The 21256-nt window shown below is 39.9% G+C and overlaps 1 protein-coding gene across 13 annotated transcripts in view; it reads left to right on the forward strand.

Annotated features, from left to right (window-relative positions):
• LOC135499975 (uncharacterized protein KIAA2012 homolog) overlaps positions 1-21256 on the forward strand; it is a 61661-nt gene that overhangs the window by 24478 nt on the left and 15927 nt on the right. For 5 of the 13 annotated variants that reach the window (XM_064791061.1, XM_064791062.1, XM_064791063.1 and 2 more), the window contains exons 3-15: positions 329-352; positions 1832-2033; positions 2297-2464; positions 2968-3114; positions 4254-4367; positions 4860-5054; positions 5580-5699; positions 6578-6685; positions 14621-14745; positions 16634-16717; positions 19849-19878; positions 20515-20614; positions 20894-21103. In XM_064791061.1, coding sequence (XP_064647131.1) covers positions 329-352; positions 1832-2033; positions 2297-2464; positions 2968-3114; positions 4254-4367; positions 4860-5054; positions 5580-5699; positions 6578-6685; positions 14621-14745; positions 16634-16717; positions 19849-19878; positions 20515-20614; positions 20894-21103 — 1627 coding nt within the window. The remainder of the gene's footprint in view (positions 1-328; positions 353-1831; positions 2034-2296; positions 2465-2967; positions 3115-4253; positions 4368-4859; positions 5055-5579; positions 5700-6577; positions 6686-14620; positions 14746-16633; positions 16718-19848; positions 19879-20514; positions 20615-20893; positions 21104-21256) is intronic. The other 8 variants (XM_064791054.1, XM_064791053.1, XM_064791057.1 and 5 more) reach the window with 5 other exon arrangements.

The raw sequence follows: 21256 nt of genomic DNA on the forward strand, positions 1-21256 counted from the left end.
AAATTGAAATTAGTTTCTTATGATATGTTGTTCATTGATGGCATGAAACACTGTATCACTATGAAGATGCTCAATATGGGCCATCAAGTAGCCAATCATATAAATCATGTAGGCCCAAACACTGATTATTTAGAATCTAAATATTTCTTCAAGGTACACGTTATGAATTGACAACTTAAAGCTGAAGCTTCAATGGAATTTTAGGGATAAAGTTTACTACACTGCTTAAAACAGCTCAATACTCCTCAAAGATTAAGCCCTCCATACAATATTTAACTGAACTGTTTAAATTGAGGGAATTCCTTTAAATAGTTACTCTGTAATACAGGTCAATCTCTACAGGAAATGGAAGGTAGGTCACTGGCTAATGCTTTAACATGTTTACAGAGAACTGGTTTGGAGAAAAAGTTTAAACTGGTTTAGAGAACAAGTGTAAACTGGTTTTGAGAACAACTTGAAATTGGTTTATAGAACAAGCTTCTATAATAGCCATTCCAATTACAGCTTAAGTGTGCAGCTTTTCTCGCCCTCTTTGGGTCCAGGGTAACACTAACGGTATGTAATTCCTGTTGTATCTCTGGAAATTCTATATTTCCGATCTTCTTTCCTGTGATCATTTTCTAAATCTCAACTTGCTTGCCCTGAATTGATTATACATCATTTTCTATGATAATTTTGGCTAGTCTTATTCTAAGAACTGCTTGTTTTCATTACGATGTTTCAGCTCAACTCTTTGCCAGCTCTCTTAAATTTCCAGGCATTATTTTCAATGGTTTCCAATCCTACTGCCTGAATCGCCCTGGGGAATAAAATCATGTTGCCCAATTTTGAAAATGAGAATTTTTTTGTTGCAGCATGCAACATACAATATTACATCTGACATCAGACAAAAGTTTCTAGTGGCTGTTGCAGGTGCCAGCGATAAAGTTTGGTAGTCCTTATTTATCATCATATCACTAACCGTTGCAAATTAGAAAAAAAAATCAGGCTTGCGGGGCACTTTAGAATCATGAAATGCGATGAAGTCAATATGTATTGCACGCCATGAGGTGTGAAAAATGTCTGACAAAATACGATGGCAGACATTTTTTTGACTGAATGCCACAGTAATGTGGCCAGCAATTTGTTTTGGTAGAATGCAACAGCAGTATGACAGACCATTCATTTCGACGGAATGCCACAGCCATGTGGCAGGGTAGTCATTTCGACAAAATACCACAGCAGAATGGCGAGCCATCCATTTCAATAGAATGCCACGGCAGTATGACAGGCCATCGGCTTTAACAAAATGCCTCAGCAATATGTCAGCCACTAATTTAAATAACACCACAGATTATGACACGCCATTTTGTTCTCCAGGGTGTTGTGTGTTGTTTGTTTTAATAGCATGATGAGAATGGTCATATCACACGCTTGTGTTGGTGTTTGTGGTGCACTTTTGTGTGCTTTCATCCAATTATTTCAGGTACATGTATAGGGATCGATAATTTAGTTCCCTTCCAACTTGAAAAAGGGGAATTGTGGCACATTTCCATACCATATTCAAATTTCACGGAATGGCACGGCACGCCAAACATTAACAAGCCTGAAATGACTGGGAAAAGTTATTAATATTTTGCTTCGTACTTTGTCATGCTTTGTCCTGTCAAAATAAGCATTTTTATATTCCTTGGACTTTGGAGTTTGAAATAGATGAAGTATAAACACTTGGTTAAAATGTTGTTATAATGGAATGTTGAGACAGGTAACCCTTTCCCCGCTCTTATATCACCCCCCCCCCCCCCTCGTATTCAAGTTCTCCACTCATCATCTCCAATATTTTTGTCTCCAGAGTCTTCTGAACACAACAAATACCGACGCCCCTGTTCACAAAGAGAGGGCGACTACAAAACCTAGGAAATTGGATGTTGGCTCGATTCCCGAGACTGGAAATGATTCAAGGAGTTCACGATATGGTGGATCATTTAAGGGTGCCGCATTGAGGGGGAGCGTGCCCTTGGATAAAAGGAGCACCGTGTCGGATAAGTCTAAAGGTGAGTGCTCCCCTCTAGTGATTGCTCTTTCAGTGTTACCTCAGCTCAACACGGATATGTTTTCTTGTCTTAGGATTATGAATGAATGACCCTTAACGATGTTCAATTTGATTAAATTGAACCCTTTAAACCTCAGATAATGTTAACATAGGTGTAGAATCACCTTTTTCACACCATAAAGCTCTCAAGGGTCTGACCTTGACGTCACTAGGTTTACTATTAATGCATCTCCTGACCCAGTGTTCATGACCTTAACCTTTCAGATTCTTACCAGAGTTGGGCCATAGACAAAGATCAGTTCAGTCCGGAGATCACGCGGTCAACCCATTCCCTTCCACCAGTGGCCTCGACACATGGTCTTTCGCCAATTAAGGATGTTGACGTTCCGCCAACGAGGGAATCTGGTGTACCAGTGCTGCCACCTATTGAGGGTGAATATAAATTATGGCTCATTGTGCAAATTTGATGGCGTAAAAATAGAAACATTTTCTCTCGACATTTTTATGATCTCATCGCTTTAGTTGAGCAATTCTCAAACCCTCCAAGTGTTGTGTTTATACTTCTAAATGTTTTTCTTCTAATCTAGCTGTTTTATCCACACATTTATTTCCATCCCCTGAACAAATAATTCTCGGCTTTGAATTTTGCCTCTGCTGGAATTTTGTCGAAAATTCAAGACAAGTGACATCCAGTTAATTCAACAGCCCGCCATACTCACTATAAACATTTTGGCTGGTCCAGAAATCTTCTTCCCCATCTGAATATTTTGCCTTCTTCCCACATTAACCATGTTCCCTGAGTGAAGAGGTTTTCTTTCCGTTAAAGAATTGTTGGAATACCTACCAATAACCAGATTTTACATTTTTTTGCACATTTTTGCTTGTTTTTTATATCATGCACATTTGGCATAAAATCTTGACAATTTTTCTCCCAGGGATGTACCAACTTGATGCACCACCCATTCAAATTGAGCCCCCTACCCCCCAAGCTACTACCCTTTCAGGGACCCAACTGGCGAGGGGGGATGGAGTGCCAAGCCCCACGTCCGAGGCCCACGATGATGATGACCAGTCCTGGGCAGGTAAGAACGGAGAAGGTGCACTAGATATCAAAGCCTTTAGATTACACACCCAAGAAGTCAGTTTCCCCACACCATGAGAAGGTTTTCCACACTTAATGTGTTGGAGATTTCCCAACACTATGTGAAACTTTCCATAAATAAGGAGTTCTCGAGTTTTCACATGCAGTTGAAAGATTCAAGCATTTCCTCTAAGTACAGTAAGTGTAGCATTATGGTATCTCGTCTGGAGTCCAAAGTGTCCAAACAATTAAGATACCAAAGAAGTTCGATCAGCCATGTCAAAATTAGTTCTAAATATATTACATGTATATCCTATATCACTTCTGTTTGAAGATGGGACACAAACAAATTTTAAACTCGTTTTTTTTCAGACGCAAATCACACTCCCCAAACTCTAGGTCTCAGTTGGGGTCTGGGTTTTTTTGTGCTTGATCTACGCCATTCAGAAACAGAAAGTTATGTAGGTCATCGCCACCAAGATGTTGAGTAAAAAGAGCCTGAACTTTCAGAACTTTTCTGCTTGCTTCAACTCGTAAACTGCCACCAGAAAGCATAGACATGATTTTTAAAGATTTCAATCTCTAAACTGTTTGGTAGTGTTGGATTGATCTCAGGATAAGCCCCCGAGTGATTATTTTTTCAACACAAGTTCAAATAAAATATCCTCAGCTAAAAAAAGATACTTTCCCTAATTGAGAGCTGGTTTCCTCCAACCTCATCAATATTCAAGTGCCGGTGTTGTCTCACCATTTCTTCAAGGCTCTTTCTATGTTGTGGTAGGCTTTAGCTTCGCTATGCACAAACATGTTGTACAGATCTCAACTCATACTCTTCCTTTGCCCCACACAGCCTGTCAAAGGTCAGGTGTTCCCATTAAAATCATATTTAAATCGTATTCTTTGGTACGTTTGCAGATAGATAGATAATAAATGATACATAAACTAAATGATTGGTGAAAAAAATCCCTACGTCTTCATAAATAAGTGGTCTTGTAATAGCGTACATTTCAAGGATTGTAGGTCCCTGGTAGCGTACCTGGGGATAGAAAAAACGTGACGTAGCCGAAAATCACCACCTGGATTTCCCTACCTCCTTTTTTTATATCGAAAGCTTTAATGGGGTCTTTGGGATTTTTCCAGGGACTGATGTTTCGGAGGCACCCTGGGGACAGACATCGGATGATGAGGATAGAGGAAAAAGACACACGGGGAGTAAGAAGGGGTCAACACACAGTCTACCAGTCTCAGATAGAAGTGAGTCATTGGGTGAAATTTGAGTAATAAATGACTCGACCATAGCATATCAATTAAAAAAAATGTTAAGCCTCGTTTTGTTGGCAGTTGCTGTTGGTGTCACAAGTACTGCCAAGTCTAAATTTGATGGCAAATATTTAATAGGAGCCCTTTTGGAACAGAAATTAATACCTCGTTGTGGTCCTTGTTTAATCAAGACCAGTCTGGTAGACCTCAAATTATGTTTTCAAGAAAAAAATCTCAACTTGCAACCCGAGTTTCAGTCTGCATTTTCGGTCTACCCAGAGAAGACAACAAAGCCCCGTCAGCTTCAACTGAATTAATCCATGTCCTCCAGTTTGTCTTACTCTGCAAGCCTTTTGTTCTGCGTGCATAATATTACGTTACGTAATGTATGTCACGTTGAGTAACTTGTGACTGAGGAATTGACAGCCTTATGAAGTTAACATCCAGAGACTCCTCGTTTAAGTTATCATTCCTAACCATTTCTAGGTGGTGGCTTCACCCTTGTAGGCCATGCTGTTCACAGCAGCACGGAAAGTCTCAGCCAGTCTTCCAGCATCAAATCCTTCCAGATGAATTTAGACGACGGGTTGCGCACGGACCGATCGTCACAACGGGGTCAACAATCTCAGCGCTCAAGGTCGAAGTCCAAGTCGCCGTCAACGTCACCTGCTAGAACAGAAAGTATGATATTTGTTTGATGGCTCTGTCTTTTTTGTCTGTGCATAATGGTAGAGTGGTCAGCCCCCTTGACCGCCAATCAACAATCAGTCGTGCTGCGTCAGACTCTATCATGTCTTCCAAAGAAGGGAGCACTATGTTCCTAGACACATGATCAGGGGACTTCAGGAATGCGAGATAACTTGGAACCTGCTTTGCCGCAGATTTTGATTCTCCAGGGTAAAACTTTGAAGAGTGAAAGATTTCTTTTATCTGTGTTCATTATTTGACGCTAATCACGAACAGAGAATACTCAAAAGACGCCTGGGTGGCAGTACTGTTAACCAGAAAAAGTTAGCCGCCATTTTATTTTGCAGTTTTGTGAAATTGCAACGTTTGTAAAGGCCTACTTTTAATTTAGGCTTTTGACAACCTGTAACAGTATTATTTCACTCAGACTTTCTTTTTCGCAGCGAATGCAAAAACAAAAGGCACATGCATGTTTATGGGTTTACAGTATTGTATGTATGTTTTGCCTCCGTGTTTCAGCGAGCAGTAAACAAGGATCAGATACTAGTCGCAGAAAAGGTAGTCTAATAATGGGACCAGGAGGAGATGTCATACCGATAGGGGGCGCTGCACAAATGGCGGAGAGACCGGAGCCAAGAGGTAAAAGAGAATACACAATAATTCTATCAAGTTTTTGCTAAGGGTTCTTTTGCTTAGCATTAATCTGTGCTTGGTGAAGTTTTGAGAAGTTCACTATTTGGCTTTTTTCCCACGTGGCTCTCTTCTTAGCTTTTCTGTCGGTAGACTTCTTTTGCTGAAAATTGCACTGTTTGATGAAGGCGCTCTGCCAACATGGTGCAGCCTTAGCACATGTACATGTAGTGTGTCTCATTCAAGCACAATTATCTATTGGTGCTTGTGCTCAACATTGGCCACCTGGGTCAACTTTACTCTGCCTTAGTGGCTTTTGTAGTTTTCTTCTCAAGGCTTGTGTTAATTCGTCATCTTTAGCAGAATTACTTTTCTTACACTCAGCAAGTGCTATAGAATCACTTTTTTGGTGTCATTTTGATGTGTTGAAAAAAAATTAAGTTGAGAGCCGAGCGTCAACTGGGACATAAAAAGCTCTATAAACATAATTGGGTAATTCAAAATGTAAAGTTAGTAGGAGAAAACTGGGGACCTGGATGAAAAACACTATTAAGAGAATTGTCCTCATCACATGATTATACCAGGACCGACCGGGAATCAAACCTGGAACCTCAGAGATGACACTGATGTTTCTACTGCGCCACTCTGACTGACAAATCAACTAATTGGGTCCAACTGCTCAAAGTCTTTTTTGAAAATCCTATTCAAAATTCTTTTGGGTTTTTATTTCTTGAAATAACATTGAAAAACCCGGCAAAAAAATTATAAAGAAATATACAATATAAGACTAAAAAAGTGATTTTACAGTCTTCATCTAGGTGTGCATTGGTTTCTGCTGTGTTGCTTTTAGTTCGTTCTTCTAGTAGCGCCCTCTATGTGTGTTACAGATGGTGAATCGGTATACTCTGAGGAGACCGAAACAGCCGGCTGGCGAAGCTCTAGCCGTAGCCTGCCGGAGCACATCAAGGAGTCGGAAACACGCTACGGACCACGAGGTAATCTTTTTCTCAAAAATAACTGATTTTTTAAGGCAAATTATTCGAGATCACAAGTGTTTGTTTGTGACCCAGCCATGATTACAATGTAAATGTCCTTATGCCTGTTTTACAGTGATGATCTAGCTACTGCTTCGATAAGTGTATTCTCTTGGCTCGTTTATTTATTTCTGGCGATATGCAACTGGTTTGCCTTAAAACAGATCACATATGTGTTGTTTGTTTGAAGGGGAGCTTAATTTGTGCAATTTTAATCTGGCCCACTTCAGCTCCTGTCTTTATTTCCCCTTTGATTCCTACCACGTTGTGAAATTTTCTGATATCTTTACATTTATTCCCAAGATTTCCTTTAAATCCTATCACTTTGTTAAATTTTCTGATATTATTTGATTCCCAAGATTTCCTTTGAATCCTAACACTTCGTAAAATTTTCTGATATTATTTCCTTTATTCCCAAGATTTTCTATATAAACGCTATTTCTTCGTTAAATTTCTGATATTATTTCATTTATTCTCAAGTTTCCTTTGAATCCTATCACTGCGTTAAATTTTCTGATATTATTTCATTGATTCCCAAGATTTCCTTTGAATCCCATCACTTTGTTAAATTTTCTGATATCATTACATTTATTCCCAAGATTTCCTTTAAATCCTATCACTTTGATAAACTTTCTGATATTATTTCACTGATTCCCAAGATTTCCTTTGAATCCTATCACTTCGTTATATTTTCTGATATTATTTCCTTTATTCCCAAGATTTTCTATAAACGCTATTTCTTCGTTAAATTTCTGATATTATTTCATTCATTCCCAAGATTTTCTTTAAACCCCATTTCTTCGTTAAATTTCTAATATTATTTCATTTATTCCCAGGATTTCATTTGAATCCTATCATTGTGTTAAATTTTCTGATATTATTTCATTGATTCCCAGGATTTCCTTTGAATCCTATCATTGCGTTAAATTTTCTGATATTATTTCATTTATTCCCAATATTTTCTTTAAACCCCATTTCTTCGTTAAATTTCTGATATTATTTCATTTATTCCCAGGATTTCCTTTGAATCCCATCATTGTGTTAAATTTTCTGATATTATTTCATTGATTCCCAGGATTTCCTTTGAATCCTATCACTGCGTTAAATTTTCTGATATTATTTCATTGATTCCCAGGATTTCCTTTGAATCCTATCACTGCGTTAAATTTTCTGATATTATTTCATTTATTCCCAGGATTTCCTTTGAATCCCATCATTGTGTTAATTTTTCTGATATTATTTCATTGATTCCCAGGATTTCCTTTGAATCCTATCACTGCGTTAAATTTTCTGATATTATTTCATTGATTCCCAAGATTTCCTCTGAATCCTATCACTGCGTAAATTTTCTGATATTATTTCATTTATTCCCAATATTTTCTTTAAACCCCATTTCTTCGTTAAATTTCTGATATTATTTCATTTATTCCCAGGATTTCCTTTGAATCCTATCATTGTGTTAAATTTTCTGATATTATTTCATTGATTCCCAGGATTTCCTTTGAATCCTATCACTTCGTTAAATTTTATGATATCATTTCATGCATTCTCAAGATTTCCTTTAAATCTTATCACTTTGTGAAATTTCCTGATAATCTTTCATTGATTTCTAAGACTTTGAAGATGATGCATCAGTTATCTCCGGGTACAGTGAGATATTCGTGTTTTCCAACTCGTTACCTCCAAGCCTCCATTCAGAGGACTTGGATGTATTTCTACAAGGTGGGACTTTCTACGCTGGTTATCCGCATGGGGCCTGGTTTTAAAATGCAGATGTAATAGTGTTCTCCACAGTCATTAACTTTTTATCAAGGTGGTACAATCATAGCCTCGGTGTACATAGATAGACATGTTCTGCCAGCTGGTTTTTTGCTGTTTGGGCTATAATTGAATCATGGTTATAAGTGTACCACTTTACCTTACACGTCAAAACATATTTACAAAAAAAGCTTATTTGCTTTTACAATTTTATACCACTGCATTTCAAATAGTGATTGCCTGAAGAAACTAATATACTCAACGGAACTTGAATATTTTTAATCAAATGTTTACATAATGACCTGAACAGCCCTTGTGGAGAACACTTTGCTGAGCCTCCTAATTCCCTCAAATGATCTATTGATCCCTTCCATAATATAAGCCCAATGAGCCTAGTATATCCACTGCCAGTATTATGCATCATTTCGTTTCAGCTGGAGGTGTGGTTAACCAAAAACTTTCACGGGCGTTTCATTTTTGCGGATTTTCTAATAACTGAGATTCACGTTATTAGAAATGAGAAAATGATATGTTTTGATAGATTTTTTGATTTGATTTCGTAACCACCAAATAAAAATGTTGGAAGTGTTTTTCCCTTCATAAAACTTTGCAAATTGCAAATATAAAAAAGCACAGAATTTTTGCGGTTTATGGTATGTTGATCTATATCAAAACTAAATTTTTAACCGAAACCTCATTCCCAGTGACGTTATTTTCCTTGTTACAGCATGATCGGGCATAGATGCAATATGCCCCTGGTGGTCAGGTTTTCTAGTGTTCGTAGACTTATTTGTTGTACCTTCCCTTGTTTCCAGCGGTTGACATAACAGCAGGTGATATCAACGCATCATTGTCGTTAAGCACTCACAGTTTGGCCTGCACACCGACAAATGGTGACACAGAATCCGAAGCTCATGTCAGCAGCGAGAGTCGCCACTCCAGACCACAGAGTGGCCAATCGAGCACAAAGAGTCGATCAAGCAGGAAGAGTCGGTCGAGCCCCAAGAGCCATCGATACACAAATTCTGATCTAGGTACAAGCGGAAAAGAAATTAACTCACTCATTCTCTAACTGGATATTTTTTCGATTGGGATTGATTTTCTGAAAACTTTCCTAAATGATTTAAGATAACATTTCTATTATTTGCAGGTTAAATCAGATCTTTCTGACATATTTTGAATTTCATCTCGCATGACTATCTCCATTCTCTGTGTTCTTTTCCCACCTTCCCGTGGTTATACTTATCTGTGTTCATCTTTCTTTACTAACGACAGCTTACATATCCAAGGGAACAATAACTTTTAGTTGCCTTATCAGCCGACAACCAAATCTGAACCTGAGTAGTGGAACATTCACACTGTTGATTCCTCTTAACAAATCACACTGACTAGGGCAAAGATATTTTCTTGCACTCTCTGCTAAGTCGCCTGAGTGCAGCACTTACACTTTACTCTTTTTGCACCAAGTTGAGCTTTTAGTAAAGACAAAAGCAGGGTGCAATTTCTTGACGGAAATTCACATACAGCACATCCTTTCCTCCTCCCGACACTGAAGCACTCGCCACCAATTACCAACCAATCAGACACATTGTCTCATAATGTTTTCTCCGTGATAAAATCAACTGTGAGAAATAAAATGAAACTACAGGAAAACCACTCAATTAGGACACCCTTGGGACTTACTCAATTGTCTTCAATTGGGAAGTGTCCGATCACAGTGGCCAAATTGTATTGAAATGACACGTTTGGGACCAAAATGACACTCCCTATTAGAAGATGTCCGGCTAACAGGGGTGTTTGTTTAGAAAGGTTCCACTGTGTTGAGACGAGTGGTAAAGAGAATAAATGATATTCTTCAAAATATATAAAGAATAACATGCATATGGGCAACTATTGTACTAAATTTAAAGCGAATGTCTGGTTTGCGGAGCAAAACAAGCCAAGATAATATAAAGATCATGTAAGGTAAAGTGGTGCAGTGCCCCAGTACAATTATAGCCTCTGTGTGCATTAGTCTGTACTGCCTGCTGTTTTCTACACTGTAGGGGCTCTAACTGCACTAGGGCTATAGTTATTGTACCACTTTACCTTTTACAACTTTGAGACATTACTGAACAGTCTTCAAAATACCTCACTTTTTCATGCATGGTCCTCCTTTCTGTACACTTCCAGGCAAGCCCAACCTACCTCATCATCTCGAGACTATACCCCAAGAACCCACGCAGCTTTCAATAGACCTTAGCGCCACCTATCAACAAACAACTGAAGATGACTCTCACGAATCATCTCATTCTGATACTGACCTTGAACTTCAGGAAAGTGAAGGTCAAGGTCATTATGAGTCTGACCTTACCATTCCCTCCGATATTGACATGAGTCATCTTCAAAGGTCGTCGCCTCTGGCACCGTCTTATTTATCTGATGGACATTACCCAGTCCTTCCTGGAATAACTTCAGGAGCAAGTGGAGTTGCCATGACAACAGAGGGTGGTGCGGCCATCTTGAAAAGTGGGCAAGAAAGAAAATCTTTGCAGCCGCAGAAGTTGATGTTTGGTTCTGAATTGCCAGCAGTACCTCCTATTGGCCAAACAGTGAATGAGTTTGGAGCAGGCGGAGAAAATATAACAGCAGGTAGACGGAGGAGTTCGGAGGATGTGGAATCTGATGTAATCAATATAAAACGGAGGAACAAGAAGAAGAAGAAACCAGGAAGTATTGTAACTGATGGAAATCTTCAGTCGGTTACAGAGGAGGAGGGCAGAAAGACACCATCGGTACATGCAGCAACCTACGGATCGACTTTGGTGAAAGATGGCGCTACAGAGAATGATGATGAGGTGAATCGCGCTGCTGATGTTGATGAGTCATCTGATGATGATGAAGATGAAGATGAGGAGGAAACTGATGACGGAGCAGATGGAGACTGGGTCGATGCAGCTCGGACGGCAGAGGGCACCATCGCAAACGACAGGGAGGGTATTCCCACTGATGGCAGAGAGGGTGTTACTCATGGTAAAGAGGGTGTTACTCTTGGCAGAGAGGATGATATTGCTCGTGGCAAACTACGTGGTGGAGAGGAAACTGAAGATGGTCACACCAAAATGGAATGGAATTCTGACAATATTGACCCAGATGCGTCTGGAGCAAATTACTACATCCAAGTGGTCCAGGACGAAAACGAACCGTTATTTGAAAAGCGCTTCGACGCAGACGAGATTGATCGAAATGCCCCTGTACTGACAATCAGAAGGCCGTCATCCGTTAATAATATTCATTTCCCCATCATGCCAAATTTTCAACCTTTCGAAAAACGGCGCTCAGCTAGTGCCAGGACACGAAGAACGACTTCCGCAAGATCAACGAAGTCACATAATTTGTTACAAAATGAGGGCTTCTTCCGTGCTGGTTCTGCTAGGATTTCTCCCCATCCACACTCGGCCAATGTCAGGGAAATATTACCGGGAGCTGTACGTTCGGATAGATCACCGAGGTCGGCAAGGTCAGACAGGTCAAGGTTAACTGTAGCACAGTCTGTGCATGATTCTCTGGATTCAGGCAGTGTGGACCCGGAGATATTAGCAGGAATGAGCGACATAGGTATTTTTGGAGAGTTTTACGTTTTGTGTCAAAGTTCATGTTCATTCTAACCCTAACTTTGTCATGGTATTTTGTGATAAATTTGGTATTTATGATGTGGTGTACATGTAATACTAATTATTAATAATGAATTTTATTCAAGATGCAACACTGAAATAGTTCATCTGCAAATTAATTTTTATGTTATATCATCGGATTGGTTATTTGCGCATGACGTCATTAATTTTTAGCAAAAATATTCTGACATTAAGGATACCGATATTGGAATCAATTTGAAAAAGTCTGATGGACAGGGTCATTTTTAGCATCATAACTTTTAATTGAAACTGAACTGGAAATTCCAAAAGATTGTCTTATAAAGCGTGTAACATTTGTTGTCACACTTTGGTCCCTTTTTGCCAGCAGCATGTTTAGTTGGTGCATGCACAGGACTTGACAGTGGAGATCAACTTCTCTACATGACATCACGCAAATTCAGTCAAGACGTCTGACGCAAAAACATGTGTGTCATGAGGCAATGATTTCATGACGTCATGCGCAAATAACCAATCCGATGACATCCTATAATTTATTTGCATCGGGTCCCTTTCCTGAAATGCGGGAATGGGAGGTCATGTTTTGTCCGCATTACATTACGAGTCTATAACCCCTTTTTGGTGATTTTTCTAAAGTTATGAGGTGCCTAGTCTTAATTATTTATTGGTTGCAGATTACTAACTTCATGTTTTAATCAATGGGTCTTTTTCATTGCAGGTGTGTGCTTATCATGTTTATGTATCTGATCCACAATTTTCTTTTTTGCATGTTTACAAGGCAATTTAAGTTAACATGTAATTAACACTTTTTTTCATTAGCTCACCTCTTAGCAGAGGTGAGCTTATCCCATACCGTGGCGTCCGTCGTCCGTCGTCGTCGTCGTCGTCGTCGTCGTCGTCGTCGTCGTCGTCGTCGTCGTCGTCCGTCGTCCGTTAGCAGGGCACGTTTCGTAACTGTTAGAGCTATTGAGTTGAAACTTAGTAGACATGTACCCTTATGTAATGACACCTTGGAGACCAAGTTTCGGTCCGATTCGTTTCATGGTTTGGCCACCAGGGGGCCAAACGTTAAAAGTGAAAATATGCAATATCTCCCTTAATAGTAGTCGGGAAATTTTGAAAAAAATATGGTAGGTACTTCTAGCAAAGGTGCATCATATATCCTCCGGGTTTTTGATTTGACCTCCTTTTCAAGGTCACAGAGGTCAAATGGTGTAAATTGGCCGTTAGGATGTAACGATGGCACGTTTCTAAACTGCAATGACTATTGATACCAAATTTGGTACACATTTACCCCTTAGTCAGGTGATCTCAGGGACCGAAGTTTGGTCCAATATGATTCACCACTTGACCACCAGGGGGCAAAATCCAAAAACCTTAAAAATGTGATTATTCCTTAACTTCTTGCCTGATTGCCACCAATTTGATATCATGGGTACATCTAACCACCATACAGTATATGTCACACAGGTTTTTAAATTGACCTTCTTGTCAAGGTCACAGAGGTCAAATGGCGTAAATTCGCTGTCAGGCCGTAACTATGGCACGTTTCTTAACTGCAATGACTATTGATCACAAATTAAGTACACATGTACCCCTTGGTCAGGTGATCTCAGGTACCGAAGTTTGGTGCGATCTGATTTGCCGTTTGGCCTCCAGGGAGGGGGCCAAATCCTAAATTCTTCAAAATGCCATTATTCCTAGTAATGACTTGCCCGATTGGCACCAATTTTATATCATAGGTACATCTAATTCTAACAACCATTCAATGTGTCACCCGGGTCTTCTTTGATTTGACCTACTTTTCAAGGTCACAGAGGTCGAATGTACTGTAAATTGGCCATTTTGGGGAAATTGTAATTGCTTGGACCTACATCAAACCTAACACTACATGACACAATACCATGCTCTTTATCCATCTTTCCTCCACATGAGGTGAGCACAATGGCCCTGGCCATTTCATTTTGTAATGTTTTCATAACGATAATCTTTTTTAGTCTAACTTGTTTGCATGCGTTTTGTTCTAACTGGATATTGATAGGTCATAACAACTCCATATGTAATTTTAATCATACGTTTTTTTTCATACTGCATGTGTAAAAAACCTGATAAATTCACATGAGATTAATTTCAGGTTTTGAAAAAAGTTAAGTGCTGACGTTTATTCAGTCCCAAATGGACACAGCAGAAGAGTTCAAGTTATCATTTCAGAGAGAGTAGCTCTCATCCATCAGAACAGAAAAACAAACACAGAAACGTTACGTTTTTTCCCCTTGCCTTTCACTCAAAAGAACTCAGGCCTAGCCCAATTGGGTACATTGTCTTTAAAGCCCGCTCACACCATCTGGATTTGTATAAAATATTTGGAATATTTTTTCACCCATAATATTGATAATTATTCAGATTTCAATGATAAATCATATTTTGACATTATTTCCATTATTGGTTATCATTATATCAAATATTTGATAGTGTTTGATGATAGACGTGGTACCCTCTTTTTTAGGATCAGCCAGTCAGAAGTCGTTAGAGGAAGAAGTCCTCGGTCAGTTAGCGGAGCACGCGTCAAAGATTGCTGCGGGTGTTTTATCGAGCAACGCAGCCGGGCTAGACTTAGCAAAGGATGCCAAGGTCAGTCAAGCTACATCAAATTATCTGTTTGGGAAAAGTTTTTGATTCTTGTGTGCTACTAAAATATTTCTTTCGTCCTATAATTGGCGTCAGAATAATGTTTTTAACTGTAGTCTTTATACTGTAAACACAGACATATTGAGAGCCAATTTATTTTGGGGTTTTAAGAATTGCAACTTATAATTTAGCTCTTTGACAATCCGGTAACTGTATTTTCAATATTTTTTTTTTCATGGTCATAAATATATATACATATATTTTCACGTAACGAAAAACGCGAAAAATGGGGAAAAGGCCGATGAATATTTCCTGGTTTACAGTATACTCAATCCTGATTCTGGGCTGTCGGAGAGGCGAAATCATCAGCAAGATCTGCAACTCTGATGTCCCAGATTTGATTCCCGGTTTGCCTCGATCGATATATACTCATGTGGTAAAGGGTGCCGTTTCACTTACCACGTAGCAGTAGACGTAGATGTAGACTCTCTTCCACAATATAGGCTTTCTCCAGGGTCTCCGGTTTCCCCCTACATTACAATCACCCAATATTCTTCATTGAGCTAACAATGTCTTTGTTGACGCTCAGCTCTTCACTCGATAATTAAAAAAAAGCTATCCCTAAAAGAGCGCGATATTATGCCAGCCATCACTATTGCATTGTTACGCAGTTCCTGCAAAAAAGTACAATAGAGATTTGAAAGTGTGCAAAAATGTGACATATCATACAGAATTGGATAGTTAGTATCTTGACCGCAAGGTTTTTGCATTTTATCAAGATTCAATATATACCCCGGCTACATCTAAACGAGGGGTAGTGTTGCACAATCAAAATAAAATATGCCTGTTCTGACCCACTTACATATTTTGACGTGATAAGCCTCACACCATATCCGAGTATTCTGATTTTGAATACATTTAAAAGCATTTTTTGTAGGAAGTCCTCCGAATGGACTGAAATGGGTAATCTATTGATTTTCTCAAAACATTGATGGTAAAAGCTTGTTGCTTTCTCTGAAAATGTTCATGAATATATCACAGACACCACAAAAAATACAAAGATGGGATTGATATCAAAATGAAGCTTATAACCTCAGCTATATGAAAATGCAATTATCTGCCATAAAATGCAAGGTGTTTCACACAAATTATCATCGAAATACAGAAACATGAATCTATTTATGGATTGAATATCAGGGTTTGGATGAAGAAAGTTTGAGATTACCAATTTATGGGAAGTTTAAAAGTGTGTTGTTTTAAGTTCTGAATCTAAATTCAATACTTAAAGCGAACTGGAACCGCCAAGCCAGTTCGTATGACCTCGTTTTCATTTCCCGCGTATCGGGTGATCAGAACGAGGCATGAATGAAACATGGCGCCTAGCTGTCCATCATTCAGTGACGTCACTACTATGGAATTTACTACGAAAATTCAGGAATGAAAGATCGCATGACTCACGTGATTCTCACATGATTCTCAATAATAACAAATTGAACTGCGCATGCTCGGGCACTGGGGGCGGAGTTACAAATCTGAACTCGAATAGGAAGTTGGAAGTTTGACTTTCTCGGGCGGTGAAAGTCGAAAAGTTGAATAAATCGCTCGGCGGTTCCAGTTCGCTTTAAACCATTAGCAGCTCAACGTCACGCCATTTGGAGTGCTGGTAGCGCCCCCTATCATTCTTGGTGTGCATTGCACGATGCTGTCTCCGAATAGAGTTTATGGTGCATCCACATGTCGACGCAGCACAAGTATTTTGTCAACTGTTGAAATTAACCCCTTGTTCTTGTTTTTCTATTATAGTCAATATCAACTCTTGTAAATGTAGTTGTTGTACAAAATCTTCGTAATTTAATAATTAACCCCTTCTTGTCTATTTTCTGTCGTACAGGACGCAGCCCTTCTCTGGACTGACCAGTATGGTCCTGCCTCCGATATTTCTCGCAGTCAATCTGTTCGAGAGGTTTCTGAAAGAGTAAGATAAAATGTTGTCATAGCAACACATTTAGCAACACTTCAGCCGATCAGCATGCAGCTATACCTTTTATTTATGTAACTCTCTATGGCTTTGGTTATGCTTTTTTTCAAAGCAAACTGTGCATTATTTGTTGGTGTATTCAGTCGACTCGGCTAAAGAAATTCTAAGCAAATACCATTCAAGGATTGTGGAGCAAATTTCCAAATATGTGTATGATAACAACTGAATTTGACAGCCTGTCACCTTCAGCCCTCAAGGGTTAAACAGATATTACACAGTTTGCATCATTCTACAGTACTGATCATAAGGAATATGTCGTGAGTCATATTCACGAACAACACCACAATTTTTGTCTACATCACTGCAGATGAGTTTCTAGAATATATACACCAGGATCTCTCTAATAAAGACACCTTAGAACTGACAAATGCCATCCTTATTTGAGAGGTGTCCTGATTACAGAGGTCAAATACAGTGGAAATTACCAAGTTGGGACCAAATGCTGGGCTCCTTAAAAGAGAGGGTGTCCTTTTTAAAGAGGTGATAGCTAAGGGCAGTCCCGCTTCATAAGCTACGGGGCAGATGTCGCGTGGCAAAATTACTTATGAACAGAACTGTGAGAATAATACTGGCACTCTAATATTGCATTGAAATCATTCCTTTCATGTTTCTGTCAAAATTGTTGACTTTTTTCTATTCGGCCTTTCAGGTTATGTTTGTGTTATTTAAAAATTGTTTTGTACTACTGATACTCATTGGCACCAGTCATGGATTGTCGATGATGCTTTTACCCAACGCATCCCCCTCCCTCTATGCACTCCAGCAATTTGAATCGGTCCTAAAGCAATGCTGCTTTTCTCCGAGGAAACCCCACCACCACCACCACATCCCACCTAATCTTTCACCACTGCAGCCGGTTTAGGGACCACAATATCCTCACATTTTGAAACTCCTGTTCTTACGTATATCCTTTCCTGCCCAAAATTAGTGATGACTGGGGCTTAATGCGGCTGTGAAGCTAGCCTTAAAGGTCTATCGCTAATCTGCATGTTTACTTGCTGACCCAACCTTTATCATGAGAGATTCACATGCTTTTAGTGCATTGACGATGTTATCGTTATTCTTAATTGGTAACATGTGTATTAGATCATGTTGAGCCGGCAGGCGGTATTTGCACCACGCCACCACGGGCACCACGCGACCACCACGCCACCACGCGAACAGGCGGAGCGATCATAATGACGATATCAAAACAGACCATCAGACCACAGACACTTGAGAGTTGTGGTTACACCTACCAATTATAGATGGCATGTTGGTATACTGCGTTGTTGCCTGACGGGATTTACGAGTATTTATTACTTGTTAATGGCATTCGCAAAAAGCAGGGCTATTATTAAGCCGCTATACATCCGTGTCCAACCGTTTGTCATGAGAGATCTTATCACACCATTAAAAAAACGGGGGGTTACCAAATGCAAACGATGGGTCCAATCGTCAGTCAGGTACTGACGGATACAGCCCAGCCTTTCATACTCAGCATGATTATAACCAAAGTCATTACGCAACATATTGCGTTCAAATGAGTTCCATTACAGAGGGCACCTGTTTTGGTTTGAAACCTTTACTTTCTCATCAAACTGACTTATTTTGTAGATGTGTCATTAGTCACAGCTACAGATGACATAATGCAACTTAGGCTTTGGTGTCCATTGAACAAAGGTCTTCAAAGGTCAGGCGGGCGCGTCGATTATAATAATAATATACAATGTATAATAATGATCACAATATTGAAGATAAGAAGAAGAATTCCCAAGCTTGTTGGCTTGGGAAGCCTAGTGATTCACCTTCCCTAAAGAATGCATAAGATTCGAGACATGTCCATTAAAGGGGCACTATAGGCAGCATCTTGGTAGGCAACATAAAGTTACACAAAGTAGCCAGTGAGTCTCTCACCTCTCACAGTTTGTCCTAACCTAGTCACGCCTGTAACAGGGATACATTCAGTGATGAATCAAATAAGACCTAATGCCCTTACTCTGTTTATAAGTCGGCTAAAGTTGGCCAATTTGACCCCCTGCTCCTACATAGTCCCTCTTTAATGGGAAACTATAGGCAACAGCTAGGTAGGCAAGATAAAGTTACACAAAGTCGCCAATAAGGGTCTCTCACACAACAGTATGTTGAAACTATGCACACGTGTTCGAGTGAGTGATAAATCTAACTCCTCCCCCCCCCCCCAACCCACCCCACCCAAACGAACGGCCACCCCTTTAAAGGGAGACTATATAACCCACTCGTACTCGTATGGTTTTTGCAGGTCAGTCGTCAGTTGGAGTAGGTCTAGTTACTCAACGGTAATTCAGTACGTATTTCCGTAGTTGGCGTACGCCTTTATTCCAATAATCCCAAGAACGGGCATCAGAGAAGCTAGGATAGCAGCCAACGCCATCTATAATTGTTCCAAGAAACCATGATCCAATGAATCGACCGCTATTTTGATATCGTCATTATGATCGCTCCGCCTGTTCGCGTGGTGGCGTGGTGGTCGCGTGGTGCCCGTGGTGGCGTGGTGCAAATACCGCCTGCCTGTTGAGCCGGAGGCAATAATGAGTTAATGTTAAAAAACGCCGGAGTCTTTCCCCTCATCGGCTTAATATCTGGCGCCAAATCAAATGCAACCCAATCAGAACTCATATTACAATATACAAGAAAAGCTAGCTACTTGCCTGGTTTCCCAACCTTGGTGTGGTCACGACAGCAACAGCGGGGTCAAGATCCTAGATAACATTTCCTGATCACGTGTCTAATGATCTCACAGTCGTAGTAGGCGAGGTTGTTAAGTTGACTTAAAGGGATTGACTATATTTTGCAAATAAGTGGAAATGTCTCAGGGGTTCATGCGCAGGGCTGGGAAAAGTAAACATTGACCCCTTACGTCTTCAGTGGGTCCTCAGGATGATTGTTTTAACTCTCGTTGAGGCAGATATTTGGGGAGTCTTTCGTATAGTAAATGGTTATACATACTGGGTGCGATTTTGTTCTCATGAGTACAAAATAAATTCTAAATGTGGGTCAGTATGATGAGGTCGACATCTGATAGTTTGTTTATATATATGTTCATGCAGCATAAGCAACTGGCTAGGAGGTTCTTCAAGGTTTGTACGAGACATTTGACAACTGCCAATGGAATTTGCTAAGTCACATTTTTCGTGACTGGGCGGGTGCAACGGACTCTCACGTATGAATGGCCTGCAAGGATTAATTTGCAGTCACATAAGAACAGGCACAGTGTATTTTCTTGTATATCTTAGCAGTGGTAAATTACCGTCTAGAATCGTGTTATTAAGGTATTATCTCGTCGGACATCATGCCTATTATCATCAACATTTTTATTGGGGGAATAACGACCTGACGTAAATGGTGATAATATGCCTAGCTGGTGATAATATACATAGCGTTGCGATGATATGTGTTTGGAAGCTAGCACTCAGGGTCACCAACACGATATGATATTTTCATTTATGCAGTGAGAAGGCCATCGGTGACAGGCTAGGTGTGTTTTTGGAGTGAAAATTGAGATAGTTTTTCCATCTGACCAGTGGTACGAATTCCCAAACTCCGATGGCGGTTCTATCTGATGACACCCCTTGTAGCTTATTTCTAAATGCAGACAGTGGTGCAAACTGACGGTCACCAGGGGAATGCCTACTGAATACCAAAACAATTTACTCCAAATCTTTTTTGGGTTACGCTTTCTTCCTTATTTCGAAATCTATTTCATCCTTCTACAGGAAGCACTCCAGGATTTGATGAATGCCAGGAAAGGGTCACAGAGTGAGCCGTCGATGAATGAATATAAGGACTTACTGAAGACAACGCTTACAAATATAGGTAAAGCGCCCTACACACAAGTAATTTTTTACATGGTGACCTGCGATAACAATTAAGTTTTGCGATGTACTTTTTTGTAAACAAAGATATTAAGCTACATGTATATGGAAGCAGGCGGCGTATTGCATATTGGAATTAAACTCACATCAGCTTAACAATCAGGTATTTACACAAACGATGAATCAAAAATGATGACTGTAATTTGTATGGCATTTTACTGTGGTTAGAACCAAATGTCTTTTGACACCTTGAACCCCAAACGTCATTTTCAATTTCTAGTTTCTAACACATCTGGCAGTGCCATCACAATACCACCCGATGCTGAGATCGATGACGACCTCGTCAAAGCGTTGCTGAACGAGGACCTTGCACCGGACGACATCGAGGTTTTCACGGACACCGCGACGGGGAAGAGCATTATCAGGTCAAAGAGTCAGATGATGAGAGCGATGGGCGATGTGGAGGAGGGGCATACATACCAGAAAGGAGGTCAGTATTCAGACTGATGTCGGAGGGCTAACTCTACTTTGTACAGTTGGCACATGTTGTTTATACAGGACTTGTCTCAAATCTAGAGGTGGCAGAGCATACCACGGTTTTTTTCTTCTTTGTGAGGACTTGGGAATTATATAGATAGTGGGA

The sequence above is a fragment of the Lineus longissimus genome, chromosome 15 (genome assembly GCF_910592395.1).
Source record: "Lineus longissimus chromosome 15, tnLinLong1.2, whole genome shotgun sequence".
NCBI classification, from domain to species: Eukaryota; Metazoa; Nemertea; class Pilidiophora; order Heteronemertea; family Lineidae; genus Lineus; species Lineus longissimus.